General features: G+C 43.0%; 2 protein-coding genes across 2 annotated transcripts; one reads left to right on the top strand and one right to left on the bottom strand.

Annotated features, from left to right (window-relative positions):
• Positions 1-13,345: 13,345 nt before the first annotated feature.
• On the bottom strand, positions 13,346-16,302 carry polr1g (RNA polymerase I subunit G). The gene is made up of 3 exons (XM_083886267.1): positions 16,148-16,302; positions 15,624-15,768; positions 13,346-14,440 (listed from the first exon to the last, which is right to left on the bottom strand). Exons 1-3 carry the CDS (start codon positions 16,233-16,235, stop codon positions 13,666-13,668), a joined length of 1,008 nt encoding a protein of 335 aa, XP_083742393.1. The 5' UTR covers positions 16,236-16,302; the 3' UTR covers positions 13,346-13,665.
• A 463-nt stretch (positions 16,303-16,765) lies between these two features.
• On the top strand, positions 16,766-18,306 carry LOC310925167 (interferon regulatory factor 2-binding protein 2-B-like; the record flags this gene model as incomplete). Its single annotated transcript, XM_083887041.1, has 2 exons — positions 16,766-17,824; positions 18,000-18,306. The coding sequence occupies exons 1-2, from the start codon at positions 16,785-16,787 to the stop codon at positions 18,304-18,306; spliced, it is 1,347 nt and encodes a 448-aa protein (XP_083743167.1). The 5' UTR covers positions 16,766-16,784.
• Between the last annotated feature and the right edge of the window lie 304 nt (positions 18,307-18,610).

The raw sequence follows: 18,610 nt of genomic DNA, 5'->3' as shown, positions 1-18,610 counted from the left end.
GTCTGAAAATGTGTGATAACTCATTCATTGAGTCATTAGCAGAAAAGCAAACTCTTAATCATGATTAATCTAGATTAATGAATTACCCGACAGCCCTAAAATCTGAAAGAGAGACCGAGAGAGATTGAATCCTGGTCGTCATCTTGAGGAAATATGTCTTCAAAGACATTTGTTGGAGACGCCAACTGTTTCTTGTTTCTTTTCTTTAAAAAAAAAAAAGACATTCCTACGTTGTTAAATTAAAACAGACAGACTTCACGAGACGATTAGAGGAACACAATAGTTTTATACGATGTTCACACTCTAATCTCTAATGAGACGCGTGTGCATGTGTTGGTTTTTCTGCTCCTTTCACATTAAAAACACAGTCATTCAATGAAAAGTAGTGCACATTTAATCAAGTTCAACAAGTGCTAACAGAACTGTAATGGACTGATAAAGGCTTAGTGCATCTCCTTGTGAATATTTAATCATAACACAAACGGAGGATGCCAATTTGCATGAATCAGCAGGCGGAACATTTGAAGCAGAAACTGTTTCTCTCCCTCAGTCGGCCTGGTTTTAGCGAAGCAGGAGAGCCAGGAATTATGTTTTAGTGCAACATGATTGTTTAAGGGCTCTGGAAACGTCAAACCTTTTTATTATTTTACTTCCCTCGTGCCAAAAGTATATAAGCTTTTATATGTTTTTTGGATTGCACAAGGTCTAGAAAAGAGCTGTGATTTAAAGGCGCTCTCAGCCAAAGCTAATGGCCTGATCCGGCCTTGAGGAGGGGCAAGTGTTTTCACTCTGCCATAACAGTTTCCAGTAATCACTTCCACTTTGCCAAACTCCAGTTCTCAAGGACTCGGAGCAGAAGGGTTGGTCCGCCTGAACCCACAGGCAGATGGTCGCCCAGTATGACCACGGGCCGAGTGACAGCCCTCCTCCGTCAGCCCATTCTCCTCACGACCGGCGACATGAACTCTGACCCCGAGTCAAACGGAGGGCTCGCACACAAACAACACGAGGGGAAGACAGTATGGCATCAGCAACCAGAGAGGAAATTCCTCATAATGGACATAAATATTGAGTTTACCGTCCAAGGGTGGATTACAAATGTCCAGATTTTATTTTTAACCAAATGATTTTCATACGCTTCTCACCGAGTGTAAGAGTCCAAACCAGTCATTTGTTGCTCCTGAAAAAAATCCCAAAGTAGGTCAACGCTAATATTCTTTTAATGTCACAGCTTCAAAACCCATCACATACGGCCAATATCTGCACGCAACCACCGTTTGGGTGCCATTACAGTGTTTACAGGATTACAGCTTTGCCCTGGAACATGAATACGTGAAGATTGTGTCTCACTCTTTACTTATATGAAATTACTTCCAGAGGACGGTGGTAAAAACTCTATCTCTGACACGTCACCAGAAGTCTGTGAAGGCTTTCGTGAAACATTCAAGATTCAATAAGTTTGTCATATACGCAACAAAAATACCCAGTGGTTACAGTGGGCAGTGAAATTCTCACTTTGCGAGTTCTCTTCAAACAACTAAGCTAAAATAAAGAAATAAAGTTGACTCTCAGCAGAGAAATATAAATAAAATAAAAGTACAAAAAAGGTGTAGAGTGTAGTCAGAATGTAACATGCAATACTGTCACAGTGCAAATATGGTTTATATTCTATAAACACGAAAAAAGACAGGACTGGGTCAGAAAAATGACATAAATATTGCGTGAGATCGTGTGTAAAAATCTAACGTGGGACTCAAACCCGTGTGGATCACATTACAGTACGAAGCTTTAACCACTAGGTTCCACCAAGAACCCCTTTAAAACCCATTATTCAGGAAAGGAGTTTTAAAGGGTTCTCTGGATCAAAATGGTTCTTACTGGAACCATTAGTGTTACCAAGAACCCTTGAAAAACCTTTTCTTTGGGAAAGGGTTTTTCAGAAGAAAATGGTTCCAGGTAGAACCTCAGCCCTTGTAGAAGAACACTTTTGGAACCCTAATTTCTAAGAGTGTACTTGATCACCCACTGGAGTTGGAAATATTAATGCGCTCATACGGTGAGTTTGAGAAACTTTATAGAAGGAAGTGTAACAGCAGCAAAAGAGAGGGAGACGGCGTCGTTTAAATGTCGTCCTTTGCACAATCACAATAATATTACAGGGGGAAACTGCTTGAGTCGGTATAATCTCATGGGATTAACCTCATTTTGATCATGTTTTACATAAAGTAAATATGAAGTGGCTGTTTGACTGTACAGTTGTTTTATCCCCAACATAATGATGTTTTCACACATAAATGACTTCTCATTTATATCATGTACAAGTGATCTGCATCTCCGATGTTCTATAAAAAACTCCCATTTGTAAAAAAAACAAAACAAAAAAAAACCGCAGTGCAACACACCGTTTCTGCTGTGATGTGAGAGCGTGACTCCGGTTGTTAATATTGAAATGTAAGGACGGATTAGGTCGTGAATGTAAATGATGAACTGTGACGTGAAACTACCGCTCAAAAAGATAAGTGTCTGGAAATCTATGAGCAGTCTGATAATCATGTCCCGAAGAATATTTAATTCTCTGCACAGTAATGCTGCACCTTCATCCACGGGATCATTGTCAAAATCACATGGTTGTGAAAATAGTCTCCACCTAATATAACTTCTAATGTAGACGCAGAACTATACTACAGCAAAACTCTGCTGACTGAATGAATGAGTAAGTCAACTACCGTGTGTGTCTGAAAGAGGGCAGAGACAGAGAGAAACTCAAGGTTAGTTGAAGAAAACCTGCCATCGAGCAGGTTAGGTTCACGGCGTATGTTGCCAGGGTAACTGACTCAGAGTTAAGCTGAACTGTCTTTTTGAAACCGAAAAACCAGAGTTTCCCTCATTCCCTCAGGGTTAGCAGACTCAGAGTTTTCACTAAACCTGCTTTGTGAAACAGGCCCCAGGTGTTTATTGCAGCATAATCAAAGGTGTGATTGTCACAGTCTGAAGGTGAACGTCTCCATTTAATGGTCAAGACGTGTTTCAGTCCTCACGACCACGACCTTCAGAGACACTACAGTTCTCAAAAGAATGAGGTCGTAAACACAGAGCGACCAAAGATGGGCGCATGCAACCATGACAATGGATTAGGCAGCACTGTTCCATGTGACATAAAAAAGAATAATTAAATTATATTTAAATACACGAGGAAGCGACAGCATGAAAAATCAGAGAAGTAAAAGTTGTGTCATTATTTCTAATTAGCTGTAAGAATTGTGCTAAAACGACAGCCTGCTGTTAAACACTTAAGGAGAATGACGACGCTGGAGTTGAGCGACTTATCTGTGAATATGATGTTAATTAGTGATTATATTTTTTTCTTTTCCAGTAAAATTAGAAAGTATTTGGAAAAGTGACACAGCGTGTGGTCAACAGTAGGGAGACAAAAAATAAGAGTTAAATAATAACTCAAAATGCTTCATTTACTATGATTTGCACATGAAGAATTAAAGCTTTATAACCGAGAGACGTTCATATGTTGCTCACATTAAAATTAAACTGTAGAACAGCGACGGGATAAGACGTGGTGAGAGGTTACATGTTTTAAATCTAATGGTGTCAAATCGCGAGGGGGGGAAACGGGGCTTTTATGGCACCAGGTGCTAATTTCTGAAGAGGATTTAAGGATTAAAAGTGTTATTTAATTATTATACGAAACCTACAAACAAACAAACAAACAAACAAACGTTGGTTTTATGTGATTTTTACATAAATGCTCCTGTCCGACGAGTCCACGTCTTCATGTGCAGTGTGTGTGTGTGTGTGTGTGTGTGTGTGTGTGTGTGTACTGTAGGTCAAATGAAGGACGTGAGCCTTTGTCACCACCTCTGACAGAGTGACCCTGGACACACACACACACACGCACACACACAAACACGCACGCACGCACGCACGCACACACACATACACGCACACACACACACACACACACACACACACACACCGCAGTGTCGTCCTTTCCAGCCTTTAATAAACCGAGACTCTGAAAAAGCTTTTGGAATATCGAGCTCTCTCCAAACAATGGGGGGAAATGGCATTGGCGTTTCCATGGCAACTGCCTGCGGAGCTGCTAAAGAGGGCTGCTTTGAAAACATATGTCAGACTTGACTGGTCTGTTCACAGTGAGCCTAGCAACAGATTCTCGGTGCAGCCTATCACACTGTCTCGCTCAGACTTTGCCGCTCTAACATTCCACTCCGTCCGTCCGTCTGTCAGTGCTGGATTATTCCCATGAAAGACACGCGGTGGCTTCAGTGACAGGTAGACGTGTCCGTGTCATGGGAAATAACATGCGTCCCCCCCCCCCCCCCCCTCTGTCCACCTTGATCTAATAAAGACGTTTGTTTGCACCGCAGCAAAGACAGAAGAGTTAGTTAATCTCTGCCTAAGAAAAGCAAATATTCATCAGTCACATTTCCATGCAGAGGATTGAGCGTTTCTCTTCCCTTAAGGCTCGAAAAATCTGTCGCTCACTTTTACTCCTGAGCAGGTTTGAAGGAGTGTGGGGGGGTTTATATCAGCTGCACAAGCACAGATTCCCTCATTATTAATCCATGCATTAGTCAGCAGGCAATATTAAACACTGACGGATCACTTTTCAAGTCAAGTGGGCAAAAAAGTGGGCTTTTTTTTTTATAATATTGAATTTGAAATGGGTTTATTTAACCATCATGCTATCTTAAACCACCACACGACAAGAAGCATGATGCTACTGCTGCTCCGTTTGGACTGATTTTTCCACTAAGTCAACGATAATCAGAGAACACAAAGTAAATACTGAAAAAAAAGAAGAAGGAGAAGAATAAAATGACTTGAATCGCCGCCGTGACACAAACACCTCATCTGTGTTCCTGTCCTGTTTGGCTTGGATTCCTGCAGAGGTGGTGGGTGGTGGTGGTTCATACGAGCTGCAGCTCAGCAGCCGTATCAGTGTCATGTGACGTGACGAGCGAGGTGGGAGGGAAGGGAAGAAGGAAGGGAAGAAAGAGGGTAGATATGATTTTGGAAAACTGGGAGTGAGGCCGAATTGAAGGATGGAAGACAGGAGAGAAAAAGAGAGAGAGAGATGCGCCATACGAAGAGAAAAAATTAGTATGCAATCAAGTTTCTGGTGCGGCAGCCGTCGTCGTTGTCTGTCGACAGCTGCTGCAGCCTCTCAAGACTGCACTGCAGTGTAACACACACACACACACACACACACACACACACACACACACACACACACACACACACACACATTACTCCCTCCATTGTCTGGGACAAAACAGAGGAAAAGAAAAGAATGACAATTTCCATGTCAGTCTGAGCAGCAGAGCTTCATACATCCAGTTATTGATCCACGCCGCACTCACACTGTCGACAAAGAGGCTCATTACAGTGGTGGAGCTGGAACACACACACACACACACACACACACACACACAGAGTGGATACTCTTGTGGTATCAGTGTGGTCTCAGAATATTTATTTTGAAAGGAAAGAGAGAGACTTCACAAACACACAGACGTCAGATAGATGGAGTTTGAATTGATTTGGCTTTTTCTTTTTTAAAAGATGAAAACAAAAGGTGTGTGAAACTAGAGACGGAGACAAATATTCACTGGTTTCTCTCTTAATGGCCTCGGGGCTGAGGAGACGGGGGACGGGGGGGGGGGGGGGGCGTAGAGACATCGGAGGGTTATTATTTATCCGTTAGTTCGTTTGTTTTCACTGGGTAAAAGAATCACAGTCGGCGCTGAAGTGAAGAAATTAAACTGTGAAAGTGAGGAAGATAAAACTGTTTTATATTTGATATTGTGGAGCAATGTTTGTTCTTTGAAAAGCATGGAGAAAGTGTGTGTGTGTGTGTGTGCGTACATTTGGGTGGGGGAAGTGATGGGGTGGGGGGGGACTGTAGGACACTGATGAGCTGCACCCCTCCTTTCTCTCTCTCTCTCTACATTGCTGTAGTCCTTGGCAGGTCCACGTTGCCATGGCAACGCTCACATTGCCGCAGGCTGGCTGGAGCGAGGCGCGCTGGTTGAAAAGGAAAAAGCAAGAGAGAGATTGCAGAGGGAGGGAGGGAGGGAGGGAGGGAGGGAGGGAGGGGTGGCCAGGCGAGAATTGGTTCTCCAATTCATTTTCTCCCCACACCCTCCAAACACACACACACACACACACACACACACACACACACACACACACTGACCCCCCCCCCCACCCCCAAATCTTATCATTGGCAGTGGCTCAGCTGTAGAAAGGCCTTTGCTCTGCTCAATAGTCTGAACACGTTGGATCCAAACTTCAGACCGCATTTATTATTCATCATCCTCCTCCACCACCACCGCTGCCTCAGCAGACTCACAGCAACATACACACACACACACATGTGTACACACACGGGTTGGTGCAGCTGTCCTTCTCAGGACACAGCATTGATTTCAATTCACCCGGACAACGTAAACATCAACAATAACCAATTTATGCTGATAACTCTAACCTTGAACTTTTTAAATCCTAACTCTAAAATGAACCAGTTTGCCTTCTTGTACTTGCTGCATACTGAGGACCAGCATTTACACTTTATAAATCAACACAATTGCAAATATCTACTTCATGAACGACATCTACAAAGAACTACTGACTGGTTGCAGTACCATAACATTTCTGCAGGTGGAGCCCCAGAGCAGAAAGGGCTGGAACATTGTTTTTATTTTTTCGACCAAATTTTTTTTTCAAAATTTGACAAAACCATCATACTATAGTATGTCGTTCAAAATTAAAAAAAAAAAATTTGACCCAAAATTTTTGGTCCAAAATTTGACAAAAATGTCAAACTATACTTTGTCGACCACATTTTTTTTTTTTTTAAATCTGACCCAAAATTTTTGGTCAAAAATCTTTGGTCCAAAATTTTTGGTCAAAAATCTTTGGTCCAAAATTTTTGGTCAAAAATCTTTGGTCCAAAATTTTTGGTCAAAAATCTTTGGTCCAAAATTTTTGGTCAAAAATCTTTGGTCCAAAATTTTTGGTCCAAAATCTTTGGTCCAAAATTTTTGGTCCAAAATCTTTGGTCCAAAATTTTTGGTCCAAAATCTTTGGTCCAAAATTTTTGGTCAAAAATCTTTGGTCCAAAATTTTTGGTCAAAAATCTTTGGTCCAAAATCTTTGATCAAAAATTTTTGGTCAAAAATCTTTGGTCAAAAATTTTTGGTCCAAAATCTTTGGTCAAAAATTTTTGGTCCAAAATCTTTGGTCCAAAATTTTTGGTCCAAAATCTTTGGTCCAACATTTTTGGTCAAAATTTTTTGGTCCAACATTTTTGGTCCAAAAATTGACAAAACCGTCATACTATAGTATGTCGTTCAAAATTTGAAAAAAAAAATTTGACCCAAAATTTTTGGTCCAAAATTTGACAAAAACGTCAAACTATACTATGTCGACCAAATTTTTTGTTAAAAATCTTTGGTCAAAAATTTTTGGTCAAAATCTTTGGTCAAAAATTTTTGGTCAAAATTTTTGGTCCAACATTTTTGGTCCAACATTTTTGGTCCAAAATTTGACAAAAACGTCATACTATACTATGTCGACCAAAATTAAAAAAAAAAAATATTTGGTCCAAAATCTTTGGTCAAAAATTTTTGGTCCAACATTTTTGGTCCAAAATCTGACAAAAACATCATACTATACTATGTCGTCCAAAATTAGATTTTTTTTATTTCTTTTTAACAAATTGAGTATAGCATGTTATAGCAGCCTAAGGAAGTGATTTCAATGAAAACAAAGCGAGGACCGGCCAAAATGTCCTCACTTTGTAAAAATGACCCCACTTTGTTGGTTAAAAACCCTCATTGGTCCTCAGTATGCCGCAAGTACAAGAACACACACACACACACACAGCAGAGCAGCATATTGCATCATTCCATTTCCTTGCGATGGTATAATGCATTACAGCGGAGACACCAGCAGGTGTAAGATTACCGTCTCGCACTCACTCACGTTTGACCTCCGTGACCTTTGGGCTGAAGTCAGCAGACTGAGGTGATGTTTTAGTAAAACACTGAATGTGGTTTTACTTTGACAACAAGTCAAATCACCTCAGTTTGAATTATTAATCATTAAACTAGAATGTACTATATCACCCTGGTCAGTGAAAATCAAAAATAAACACAGACAGTGTCTCTGTATCCACCTCAAACATGAACCCGCCTCGCCGTCAGAGCCAAGTTCTGACCTCTCGACCTCTGAGATGTTGTGCTAAGCTGTGCTGCATTCAAGGTGACAAACATGCTCAGTTGGGACGGTTGCTAAGATACCAGGGTCTGGAGCTTCATCTCACCTGGACGAGCCTCCACACACAGAGCTTCTTTTCCCCCTGTCGTCGTAAATCGAAGTCACAGATTGTCACGAATGCGACTCGTGTGTTAAAAATAAAACATTTTACATGATAAAGAAAATGTGTTACAGTTTTTCTCAATTGCCTCATGCTCTCACAACTCTACACACAAAATCCAAAAACACACACACACACAATGGGCAAAACCCCTCAATTCTCCTGCAAAATGAAACTTTACATTCAAAACAATGTTATTTCTTCTCAAAATGGTATTTTGTTTTCAAATGACACAAAAACCATCATATCAATAGACATTTATACAGTTTTTCTCAATTGTTTACACACAAATTCTGGAACTTGAGACACAATGACCACATCAGGTAACTCATGCACCAAACCCCCCCTGAACCAACTCTGCTAAACTACAAGCACAATTCCTGCTTAACACTCAAATTGCAGTTGTAAAACACACTTTTTTTCAAAACACTGCACACACTTCTCTGCATTTGGCACAATTTTCATGAAGAAAATCTCTTGTTTTCACAAAGAACACACTGTCATTCAAAATTCTAAAGTTAATTTCCATACTATACAAACTGACTCATCACATGGGAAAACACCTGTCACACAAGTTGCACATACAGTGGTCTACATAGAAAACAGAACCCTTTTATTCTAACACACTGATTGCAAATTGTAAAACTGTGTGACAAGTGTTTTCACATGTGATGAGTCAGTTTGCATAGTAGGGAAATTAACTTTAGAATTTTAAATGACAGTGTGTTTCTTGTGAAAACAAGAGATTTTCTTCATGAAAATTGTGCCAAATGCAGAGAATTGTGTGTAGTGTTTTGAAAAAAGTGTGTTTTACAACTGCAATTTGAGTGTAAAGCAGGAATTGTGCTTGTAGTTTAGCAGAGTTGGTTCAGGGGAGGTTGGTGCATGAGTTACCTGATGTGGTCATTGTGTCTCAAGTACCAGAATTTGTGTGTAAACAATTGAGAAAAACTGTAAACAGACAGCAAGACACTGTAAAACAACTGCGACTGAACGGACAATGACTATGAAACATTGCTTCAGACGACTGTTAGCATCATTATCATTTTAGATCATTGCACATGGTGTAAAATAAATGTGGAGTTCTGGAACGGAACAAGTGAATATCACCGGTTTAACGTTTGGAGCGACGCAACAATAAAGCTGCAGAGAGGAGAAAGCGAGTGTGTTTCCTGCGTCGTCAGCAGAGAAGCCCTGCAGCAACAAAACCACAAACCTAAAGAGACACTTAAGGTTCACCGCACATAAAGCAGCTAACCTGTTGTTGATGTTACTTATACACTGAAGGACACTAACCTCTAACACTTTGGACAACGGCTCGAAAAAAACACACAACAGTTCACCGTATGACTCGTTTCCCAGGGACAGCAGATGCTAATGAGCTATTTAGCTCAACTCTGGTTCTGTACATGGTCCCTGTCAACTAAACTAATAAACTACACTACACTTTTAATACAATTATTTGGCTTATTTGAAGATGAGGTTTTACTAAAATGATGATTCTTGTTCTTGTCTAACGTTAGACAGCTGCAGTGAGTGATTCACCCTGTGTGTGTGTGTTCTTGTACTTGTGGCATACTGAGGACCAGTGAGGGGTTTTTAACCAACAAAGTGAGGTCATTTTTACAAAGTGAGGACATTTTGGCCGGTCCTCACTTTGTTTTCATTGAAATCACTTCCTTAGGTCGTAAACATGCTATACTCTGTTTTTAAACAGACGTCCTCAATTTGGTACAAAAACCCGTTTTCCAGCCCTGGTGATTCACACACTTTTTGCTCTGGGGCTCCACCTGCAGACATGTTATGGTATTGCTGCACCCAGTAGTTCTTTATAGATGTCATTCATGAAGTAGATAGATAGATAGTAGATTGCAGCAAGTACAAGAATGTGTGTGTGTGTGTGTGTGTGTGGGGGGGACATTAATGAGAGGACGTGTCCAGTGAAAAAGCTGCAAATTATCAGGGATTTTCACACAGAAACATGGAGCAAATGCACAGTAGTCTCTGAAATGAGTCAAAAGCCAAGTTTTGAAACTATCATTCACACATTCCACACACTCACAGCACAGTTTATTTATTATTAATTTACAAACTGAATGTTTTACATGCTTCTACTTTCTCAAATCAAAGTTCTGCATGCAAGTGAAATCAATAATCAGTGCTGTACTGAAGATATCTTAAGACTTATTGATTGGTTGATTGATAGACACTCTTAGAAATAAAAGTGCTAAGTATAATCATATAAGGTTCTTCAGCTTGTCCTCATAGGGGAACCCTTTTTGGTTCCAGGTAGAACCTTTTTATAAAGGTTCTACCTGGAACCCTATTCAGGAAAGGGATTTAAAAGGGGTCTCTGGATCAAACCATTAGTGTTACCAAGAACCCTTGAAAAACCCTTTCTTTGGGAAATGGACTTTCAGAAGCAAATGGTTCCAGGTAGAACTTCAGCCCTTATAGAAGAACACTCTTGGAACCCTTATTTCTAGAGTACGCTATCATCATTAGACGTTACTCAGTCTGCATGTTTCTACTTCGGTAACATCCACCGCCTCCGTCTGTCTCTCACTTCACACAGCACTTACAGTCGTGCTCCACACTCCGGTTCCCCGTCACGCATCGACTGGTAAACTACAGCTGGTGAAGAGCGGCAGCCGCTAGAGTCATCAAGTGCAGCCGCACACAGCACGTATTCAGCCCTGTTCTCCAGTGACTGCACTGTGTAACACCACACAGACGAGAAGATCCTCCTCCTGACCACCAGACTCCTCATCCACCTCCTCCACTTCTACCAGTTTATCCTCCATGGAGTCGTGAGAATTCAGTCTGGAATTCTCATCTCTACAAAGTCCTTCAAAAGTCACCTTCTTAGATCTTAATTCAAAGCAGTCGTTGTTTTGTCTTACTTGATATTTTCGATTCCATTTGCTTTCGTTTATTGCTTTTATTATTTGGTGTCCTTGAGTGTCTTGAAAGGCACAAAATAACAACATCGCAAATAAAATGCACGACTCTATTTATTATTACTAAGAGTCCACCTATTAGAGGCAGCTGTGGGAGCTGGCACTTGCTTGTCGAGTCTCACTTCCATCGTTTTTTGCAAAAACTAATCTGAACAAAGCTTTGTTTTGCACAGAATTCTCACAGTGTGAAACAATAAAAGCAAAGAAAGTTAAATATTTTAAATTATGTAAAAAAGAAAAAAAAAGAAAACATGAAGCAACAGATGATAAAAATGCAAGCAAATAAGATTCTTTTCTCTTTTTTCCCCCCCGACTAACTTCACACTCGGGCAGCTGCTCACTCACACAAATACACTCTGTGTTGTACAGGCACACAGTCTGCAGCACAGACGCTCATACACATTCAACATACCTGTGAAAATACACAGAAATCTGGCATGAGATGTGACTCACGGAAGGGGAAACACTCCGTCCAACGTCTGACATCTGTGGCTTTTATGGCTGCCTGCTAGAAAAAAAGAGAAAAGAAAGAAAACTACACCTCAGAGTGCAAGATTAAGGTTGACATTTTTGACTCCGACACGGTTCGGATTATTCTTGGGTCTGGTTGAGCCCTAAAATAAAGCGAAATGCAGAAGTGAGGACGGATCAATAAGGCCTGAGAGCGTGTGCAGACGGGTTATTACAGATGGTGAGAGTGTGATGGTGCCAGAGGTTCCTGAGCTCATTAAGAAACAGGACCATACTCTGGTGCAGAGAGGAGGAAGGAGGAGGGAGGATACAGAGCCTGGACTCACTCACTTTTTTTTTAACTTTAGTTCCAATGAGATCTGATGATTCGCCGTCGCTGACATTTTTTTAAAATCTTCTCTTTGTGCATTAAGACAAACAAGATGATGAGTGAAAAGGAATGGCAGCATGAAAATAATGAGCTCAGAGGTTGTTCAGAGGCTGCAGCCGCACACACAGAATTAACAGGCTGGACTATGGCGCCACCTACCTGTCACATCTGCCCCTTCTCCACCCACTATTTTGGTGGTAAAAATGTAGATTTTTTAAAGACTTCAGTATAATGTTTTGCACCTTTCTCTAAAAATGACATTTAACATATAGCCACGAAGTGATTCCTGCTTAGTTTTGAGTCATAAATATACTAAATAGCCTATTTTTTGAAATGGTCATTCGAGGAGAAACTTTCATTACATCAGAGGTGAGAAATGACTGTTTGTTTAAATCTGAGCTCATCCAAAAGTCCAAATTCTAAGAATGACTGACATCTAGAGTGCATTATTGTTTGGCCTTCGCATACCAGACACAATGCTGTAATTGTTTATTTGTGTAGTGAGTTTCCACTTCAAAATGTCTTAGGTTTATCAATAATATAATGTGTGTGTGTATTCTGAGGCTCTGAAATTGTTATTACCAAGCACTTATACACTTATGCAAACAGACGTATTGATAGAATATTCAATATTAGCCAATAAACCCTCCTAAAGGTCACATAGTTGACCTTAACTGATTGTGTTGCAGTAAAGAGACAGCGTCTTTTGCTTTTTCCTAGTGATCTTTCTTCAGAGAAACACTTTACACACAACACATTATTAGAGAACTACACGCACATGCAAATTGGGGACTTCCTTGCTGTTACACAATATCAAAGCCTGAACACAAGAAACAAAAACAAGTTCCAGTTCCATTCCTTTTGGATGGCGTCACCGTGTTAACAAGGCTGGGGAGAAAAAATGCTGCTCTCTTGCAGGACACAAACACAATGCTTTTCGTTTCCTATCGTTTTTATTTGATCACTTGTGTGAAGCTCGTGTGCGTTTTCCTGCACATGCATTCATTTCACCAACACGGTACACGTGACCAATCGAGACACTGAACCATTAGTCTGTCTCCGTAACAGCTCTGTTTTTTTCTATTCTTTGTAATCTGCTTTAGCTTGACAGGCAGAAATTCCTCCGTGTACACTCTGATTAACCCGTGTAATGAAAGTGGCCTGCAGCTGCACACGTTCTTTGTGCGTAACGCGGTCCATTCCCGAGCTCAGTGTGACAGGAACGTTGGCCCTGAAGACGCAGAGAGACCAATACACACATTATCATACATGCCACGGTTTAATTGATTCAGGATGTGTCCGATCTCACTTTTAAATGCAATATTTTACAAAAGTAAAATCTTGTATTGGGATATATATCAAATATTTATATAAACAAAACACTGAATTCATAGTAAAAGTAAAAAAAAAAACGAGTTTCGAAAACTAGCCAAAAAGGTGACAACACATCATTCATCATGTGTTTTGCTTTTCTTTTTCTTCTTCTTCTTCGTCTTAAGCGACCCTTCCACTTCATCCCCATATCCAGTGTCTGTTGGTTCACATTTCACCACGACCTCTTCCACCTTTACCCTCACACCTGGCTCAACTCCCTCCTCCACCTCGTCTCTCTCCCTGTCCTTCTTTTTCTTCTTCTTCTTCCTCCTCTCCTCTGAAACCTCCGTCAATGCTTCGTCCAGAATTTCAGCATTTGGTTCCACTTTCACTTCCGTCACCTCGACTTGCTCCGTCTTCATCCGCTTATTTTTCTTCTTCTTCTTTTTCTTCCTCCCTTCTTCTTCTTCGTGCCCCGTTACTCCTTCTATGCACCGTTTAACTACCAGAGGACGGAGGTTTGCAGACGAGGGTCCACACGATGCTCCCTCCACCTCATCTTCTGCCACGCATGTCAGCGTCGGGGTTTTGCTGCCAAAGGGTTGGAATCGTTGTTTGAGCCCCGGTGGTATGGAGGGCGCTGGAGCCGCGGGTATGACCTGCGGCGCCAAGTTGGCGCTGCTGTCTCCGTAGCTCTCGCACACATTCAGCAGGCCCGAGAAAGCAGGAGCAAAAACGGCGCCGCTTGACGACTGCTTGCGACTGGTGAGCAGGTGGAGGTCTGAGGTCGCAGTGGGGGACGCCAGGATGCTGTAGATCTGCTGGCCACTCCCACTCCGAGCTCCCCCTGCAGCAGTTGGAGTCTTCAGGTTGTGGAGACCTGACAGAGGCACCTTGATGCTCCTGAAACTGGACAGAGGAAGCAAAGACAATGTTAAGTACCATCCAAACCAAACCTACAGAATTTTCTCAGTTTACAGTGCCACCTGCTGGCCCCAGTGTGTTAATATGTGTAATGTCTTGTTAATATGAATTGTTTTGATGTTGTTGTTGTAGTGTTTTAATGTCATCGTTGCTGATATTGTACATCCATTGTGAGTGTGTTGCTTTTTATAAATTGTTCTTTGAAAGAGATGTTTTACTCCTGTTTTCAGGCTAAGGAGAACAGTGCTTGGTTATAATCAGCGTGTTATATATGACAGACTGTTGTTCTGGAGAGAGAGACGGAACCAAAGGTTTGCTGTTAGCGGAAACAGTAGAAAATATAATATCTCTATATGAATATCTATGGGCCCACGGTTGGTGTAGTGGTTAGCACTCTTGCCTTTGCAGCAAGAAGACCCGGGTTCCTGGGTTCGAGCCCCGTTTGGAACATCTTCGGAACAAGGGCCTTTCTGCAAGGAGTTTGCATGTTCTCTCCCGTGCGTGGGTTTTCTCCGGGTTCTCCGGCTTCCTCCCACAGTCCAAAAACATGCAATATGGGGATTAGGTGAATTGGTCACTCTAAATTGACTGACGTGAGTGAATGGTTGTTTGTCTCTATATGTGGCCCTATATGTGGCCCTGTGATGGACTGGTGAACTGTCCAGGGTGTACCCCGCCTATCGCCCAATGTCTGCTGAGATAGGCACAGCACCCCCCGCGACCTTTTGGTGGAGGATAAAGCGGTAGATAATGGATGGATGGATGGATGAATATCTATAATATCTGTTAGCTGTATATTAAACATCCTACACTCCCACTTCAAAAAAACAACCTCAAACTACTATACTGCTTGTTGGTGGTCTTCTTTCACACAGGGGTGCTTATTATGACACAACACCAGTTCCTGGCAAGTTACCAAAACCACTTTGGATAAAACAGAGGAGAAGGAAATCAAAATGATGACCATAGCTGCACAATGTTATTGCTTTCCACAATTGTGGGCAGGATATGTTGTTATTATTTCTATCACTTTCAACATCATAAATAAATAAATAAAGAATAAGTTTAAACTGAAAAAATACCCACTGACTGCATTAACAAACAAAAAAAACTGTGACGATTGGAATATATTTGTTCACGAGACAGAGACAAAAACACATGCACCCACCATTCTGGACTAAAGCTGGCAGGAGCTTTAATGAGCCATAACTCATTGTTGTTGTTCTTCAGACTCTTGGTCAGTGTGCTGCTGCAGGGTTTGTGGCAGAAAGACACAAAGTCAGCAGGACACTGGAACCTGGTGCTCTTCTCCTCTGTTGATCCAAACAACACACCGTCATTATTTCATTATAAACAACAACAGAGGAGGAAAACATGAATATAGGTCATGTAGGTGTCTGTTCTAATTTCTTATTTTCATATTAATCTTGCTTGCGTCTTACAACTATACTAATAGATAACATAGGAAACACAGTACGTTACAAACACAGTAGTATAGTATTACATTTTTACATACATTGATTACACATTTTTGTCATATAACTCCACAGTACAAATAAAAGGTGTTAACCACAACAAACAGTGTTCAGTCAGTGTCACTATTCTTTACAGTGTATTAAAACTGAATTAGCTTATTCGACTATTAGCTAACCTGCAAACCAACCAAAACTCTAACAATGAGAGTGAACTCACCAGATTCTGTTTGTTTTTCTTGTTGTGGTTCCGCGGGAACATTGTCCGCTTCATCTTCGCTTGATGAAGATGAAATACCGCGGGGCATTTTTTTTTCTAATTCTATTCTATTTTTTTAATAAACCGCGACTCACTGAAATGCAGCATTCGCTTCTGTGGCCGTGCGACTATGGAAGACGCACATGTGTTGACACGGAAAGAACTGTGACCTTTGATGACGTCATTTCCGTGGAAGTCGCGCTTGTAGTTCCGCGGCACTGGCTCCACGCGTCCGTTTGCGTCGTCAGATCCAAGTAAGGGAACCCGAACACCCACAATGCCTCGCGTCGGGTTACGTAACGTCACAGCGTCCGCAGGACAGACCGTTGACAGCAGTGAAGAGCAGGCCGAAGTGGGTAAACAAAACAAACATATGACATAAAGAGCGAACACAACCGCGGGGTTTGAGCGGATTTTCCACACGTACGATGTGTAACGCTGTTCTGAAGCGTTTCGGATTCCGTTAAAGCAACGAGCCGTCAGCAAAGAGAGGGCGTGCACCTGTCAAGCTAAGTAGGTTAACTTAGCTACCTTGTGCTAGCGTGTTAGCAAGCTCGCTGGCTCCTTGAAGCCGCTGAGGACAGCTGCCTAGCCGGCCATGTCGTCCCCTTCCTCCTCCTCCTCTTCCTCCAGGCGCCAGTGGTGCTACCTGTGCGACCTACCGAAGATGCCCTGGACGGTGGTGTGGGACTTCAGCGAGGTGGTGTGCCGCGGCTGTGTCAACTACGAGGGAGCCAATCAGATTGAATTCTTGATAGCGAGCGCCCGACAGCTGAAACGAACTCACGGGCTGCAGGACGGGAACGTCAGGTCACCGGGTCCCTCACCCAGTAAACACGGTGCCACCGGCAGAGGAGAGGCGGCGGCGGCGGCGGCGGCAGACGGAGGCAGGCCACACACCGACCGCTTTGACAGGGGAGGAAGAGGAGAAAGCGCCGGATCGGCTATTCGTGTGCCGCCTAACGGGCTGCATCGCGAGGGGCAGCCGCCTCAAGAGGTGCACCGCCAGAGCCCCAGCGGCAGCCGGAGACCCATGCTCGGCGCTGCCATCCCTCCCAGCCTGGTAACGCAGAGTATCGCAGGGATCCCACCCGGGCTGATTCCGGGCATGCCACCGGGTCTGACAGCCAGGACAGCCCCCATGAGTGGTCCTATGATCTTCCCTGCTCCGGTGCTGGCCGAAATGAGCCGAAGACAGCTGGGAATAGGAATGGGTATCGCCCCCTTTATCACTCCAGAACTGGAGCGAGAGCTCAGCTCTTCCCAGAACCAGCCCAAGATACAGACGCAGGTCCACAGCAGCGTGGCTGGTGGCAACACTGGCAAAAACACAGGCCTCCCCTCTTCGTCCTCTTCCATGGCAGGAGGCGTGAGCCAGACGAGCCCAAAGCCTGCCTCGTCTCCAGCCAGGCTGCCGCGACCCCCTGCTGCGAGGTCCGGCGGGGAGCCCCTGGGGTCCAGCACCTCAGCAGAAGCAGCCACCACAGCTGCAGCGTTGCCCCACAGCGGTGCCTCCGAGCTGGGATCGGCAACCACCAACAGCGCCCACTCGGCGGGGAACACGCTGTCCTGCAGCTTGTGTCACGAGAGGCTGGAAGACACACACTTTGTTCAGTGTCCATCCGTGCCAGGACATAGGTTTGTGTGTTTAGTTGTATTGTGAAGTTGCCATGAAGAAAATCTAAGCCTGTTTATTAGATTGGCAACATTTACATGTACAATGAGTGACTGAAATACTTGGATATTATTGTAACAAAGCCGTCATTGTCGTTATCTATAATACTTGTGTATTTTCTACCTCCACCACATATAGGTTCTGCTTCCCTTGCACCAGAGTGTACATCCAGAGCCGACGGGGGGACGGAGAGGTGTACTGCCCCAGTGGAGAGCGCTGTCCGTTGGATAACTCTCCCAACAGTCCCCCTTGGGCCTTCATGCAAGGAGAAGTCTCCACCATACTGGGCAGCGGCGGAGCAGGACCTGCGGCAGCTGGAGCATCTGGAGCCGGGTCAGGGCCTGGACCGGCAGCCTCCGCTACATCTGGGGCAGGGGGTGGAGTCGCCAGTGGAGCCGGATCAGGGAGCGGAGATGTCGCCGTCAAGAAAGAGAGAGAGACGTGATGGTAGTTTCAATGGAAACGAGCTCCCAACACAGCAGCAGGCAGGTAATGCAGACATGTGACTTTACTCCATTTAAGCACTGTAAAAAAGAGTATTAGTGTTATAACTGCACCTAATCTGTGGTGGAATGGTAATCTGTTATTTGATGCTGTTTTGCTTTGTTTCCTCTTTGTCACCACAGTTGTATCACATACAAAAAGGTAACGTCTGCACCGGACTGCTGAGAAATCCTGAGGAGTGACGACACTTCAACCCATAGCTCGGAAAAAACCTTTTGTTATACAGGTCTTAACTCCGCCCACTT

The sequence above is a fragment of the Microchirus variegatus genome (assembly GCF_963457635.1).
Source record: "Microchirus variegatus genome assembly, chromosome: 3".
NCBI classification, from domain to species: domain Eukaryota; kingdom Metazoa; phylum Chordata; class Actinopteri; order Pleuronectiformes; family Soleidae; genus Microchirus; species Microchirus variegatus.
This window is presented reverse-complemented; position numbering and strand designations above follow the sequence as displayed.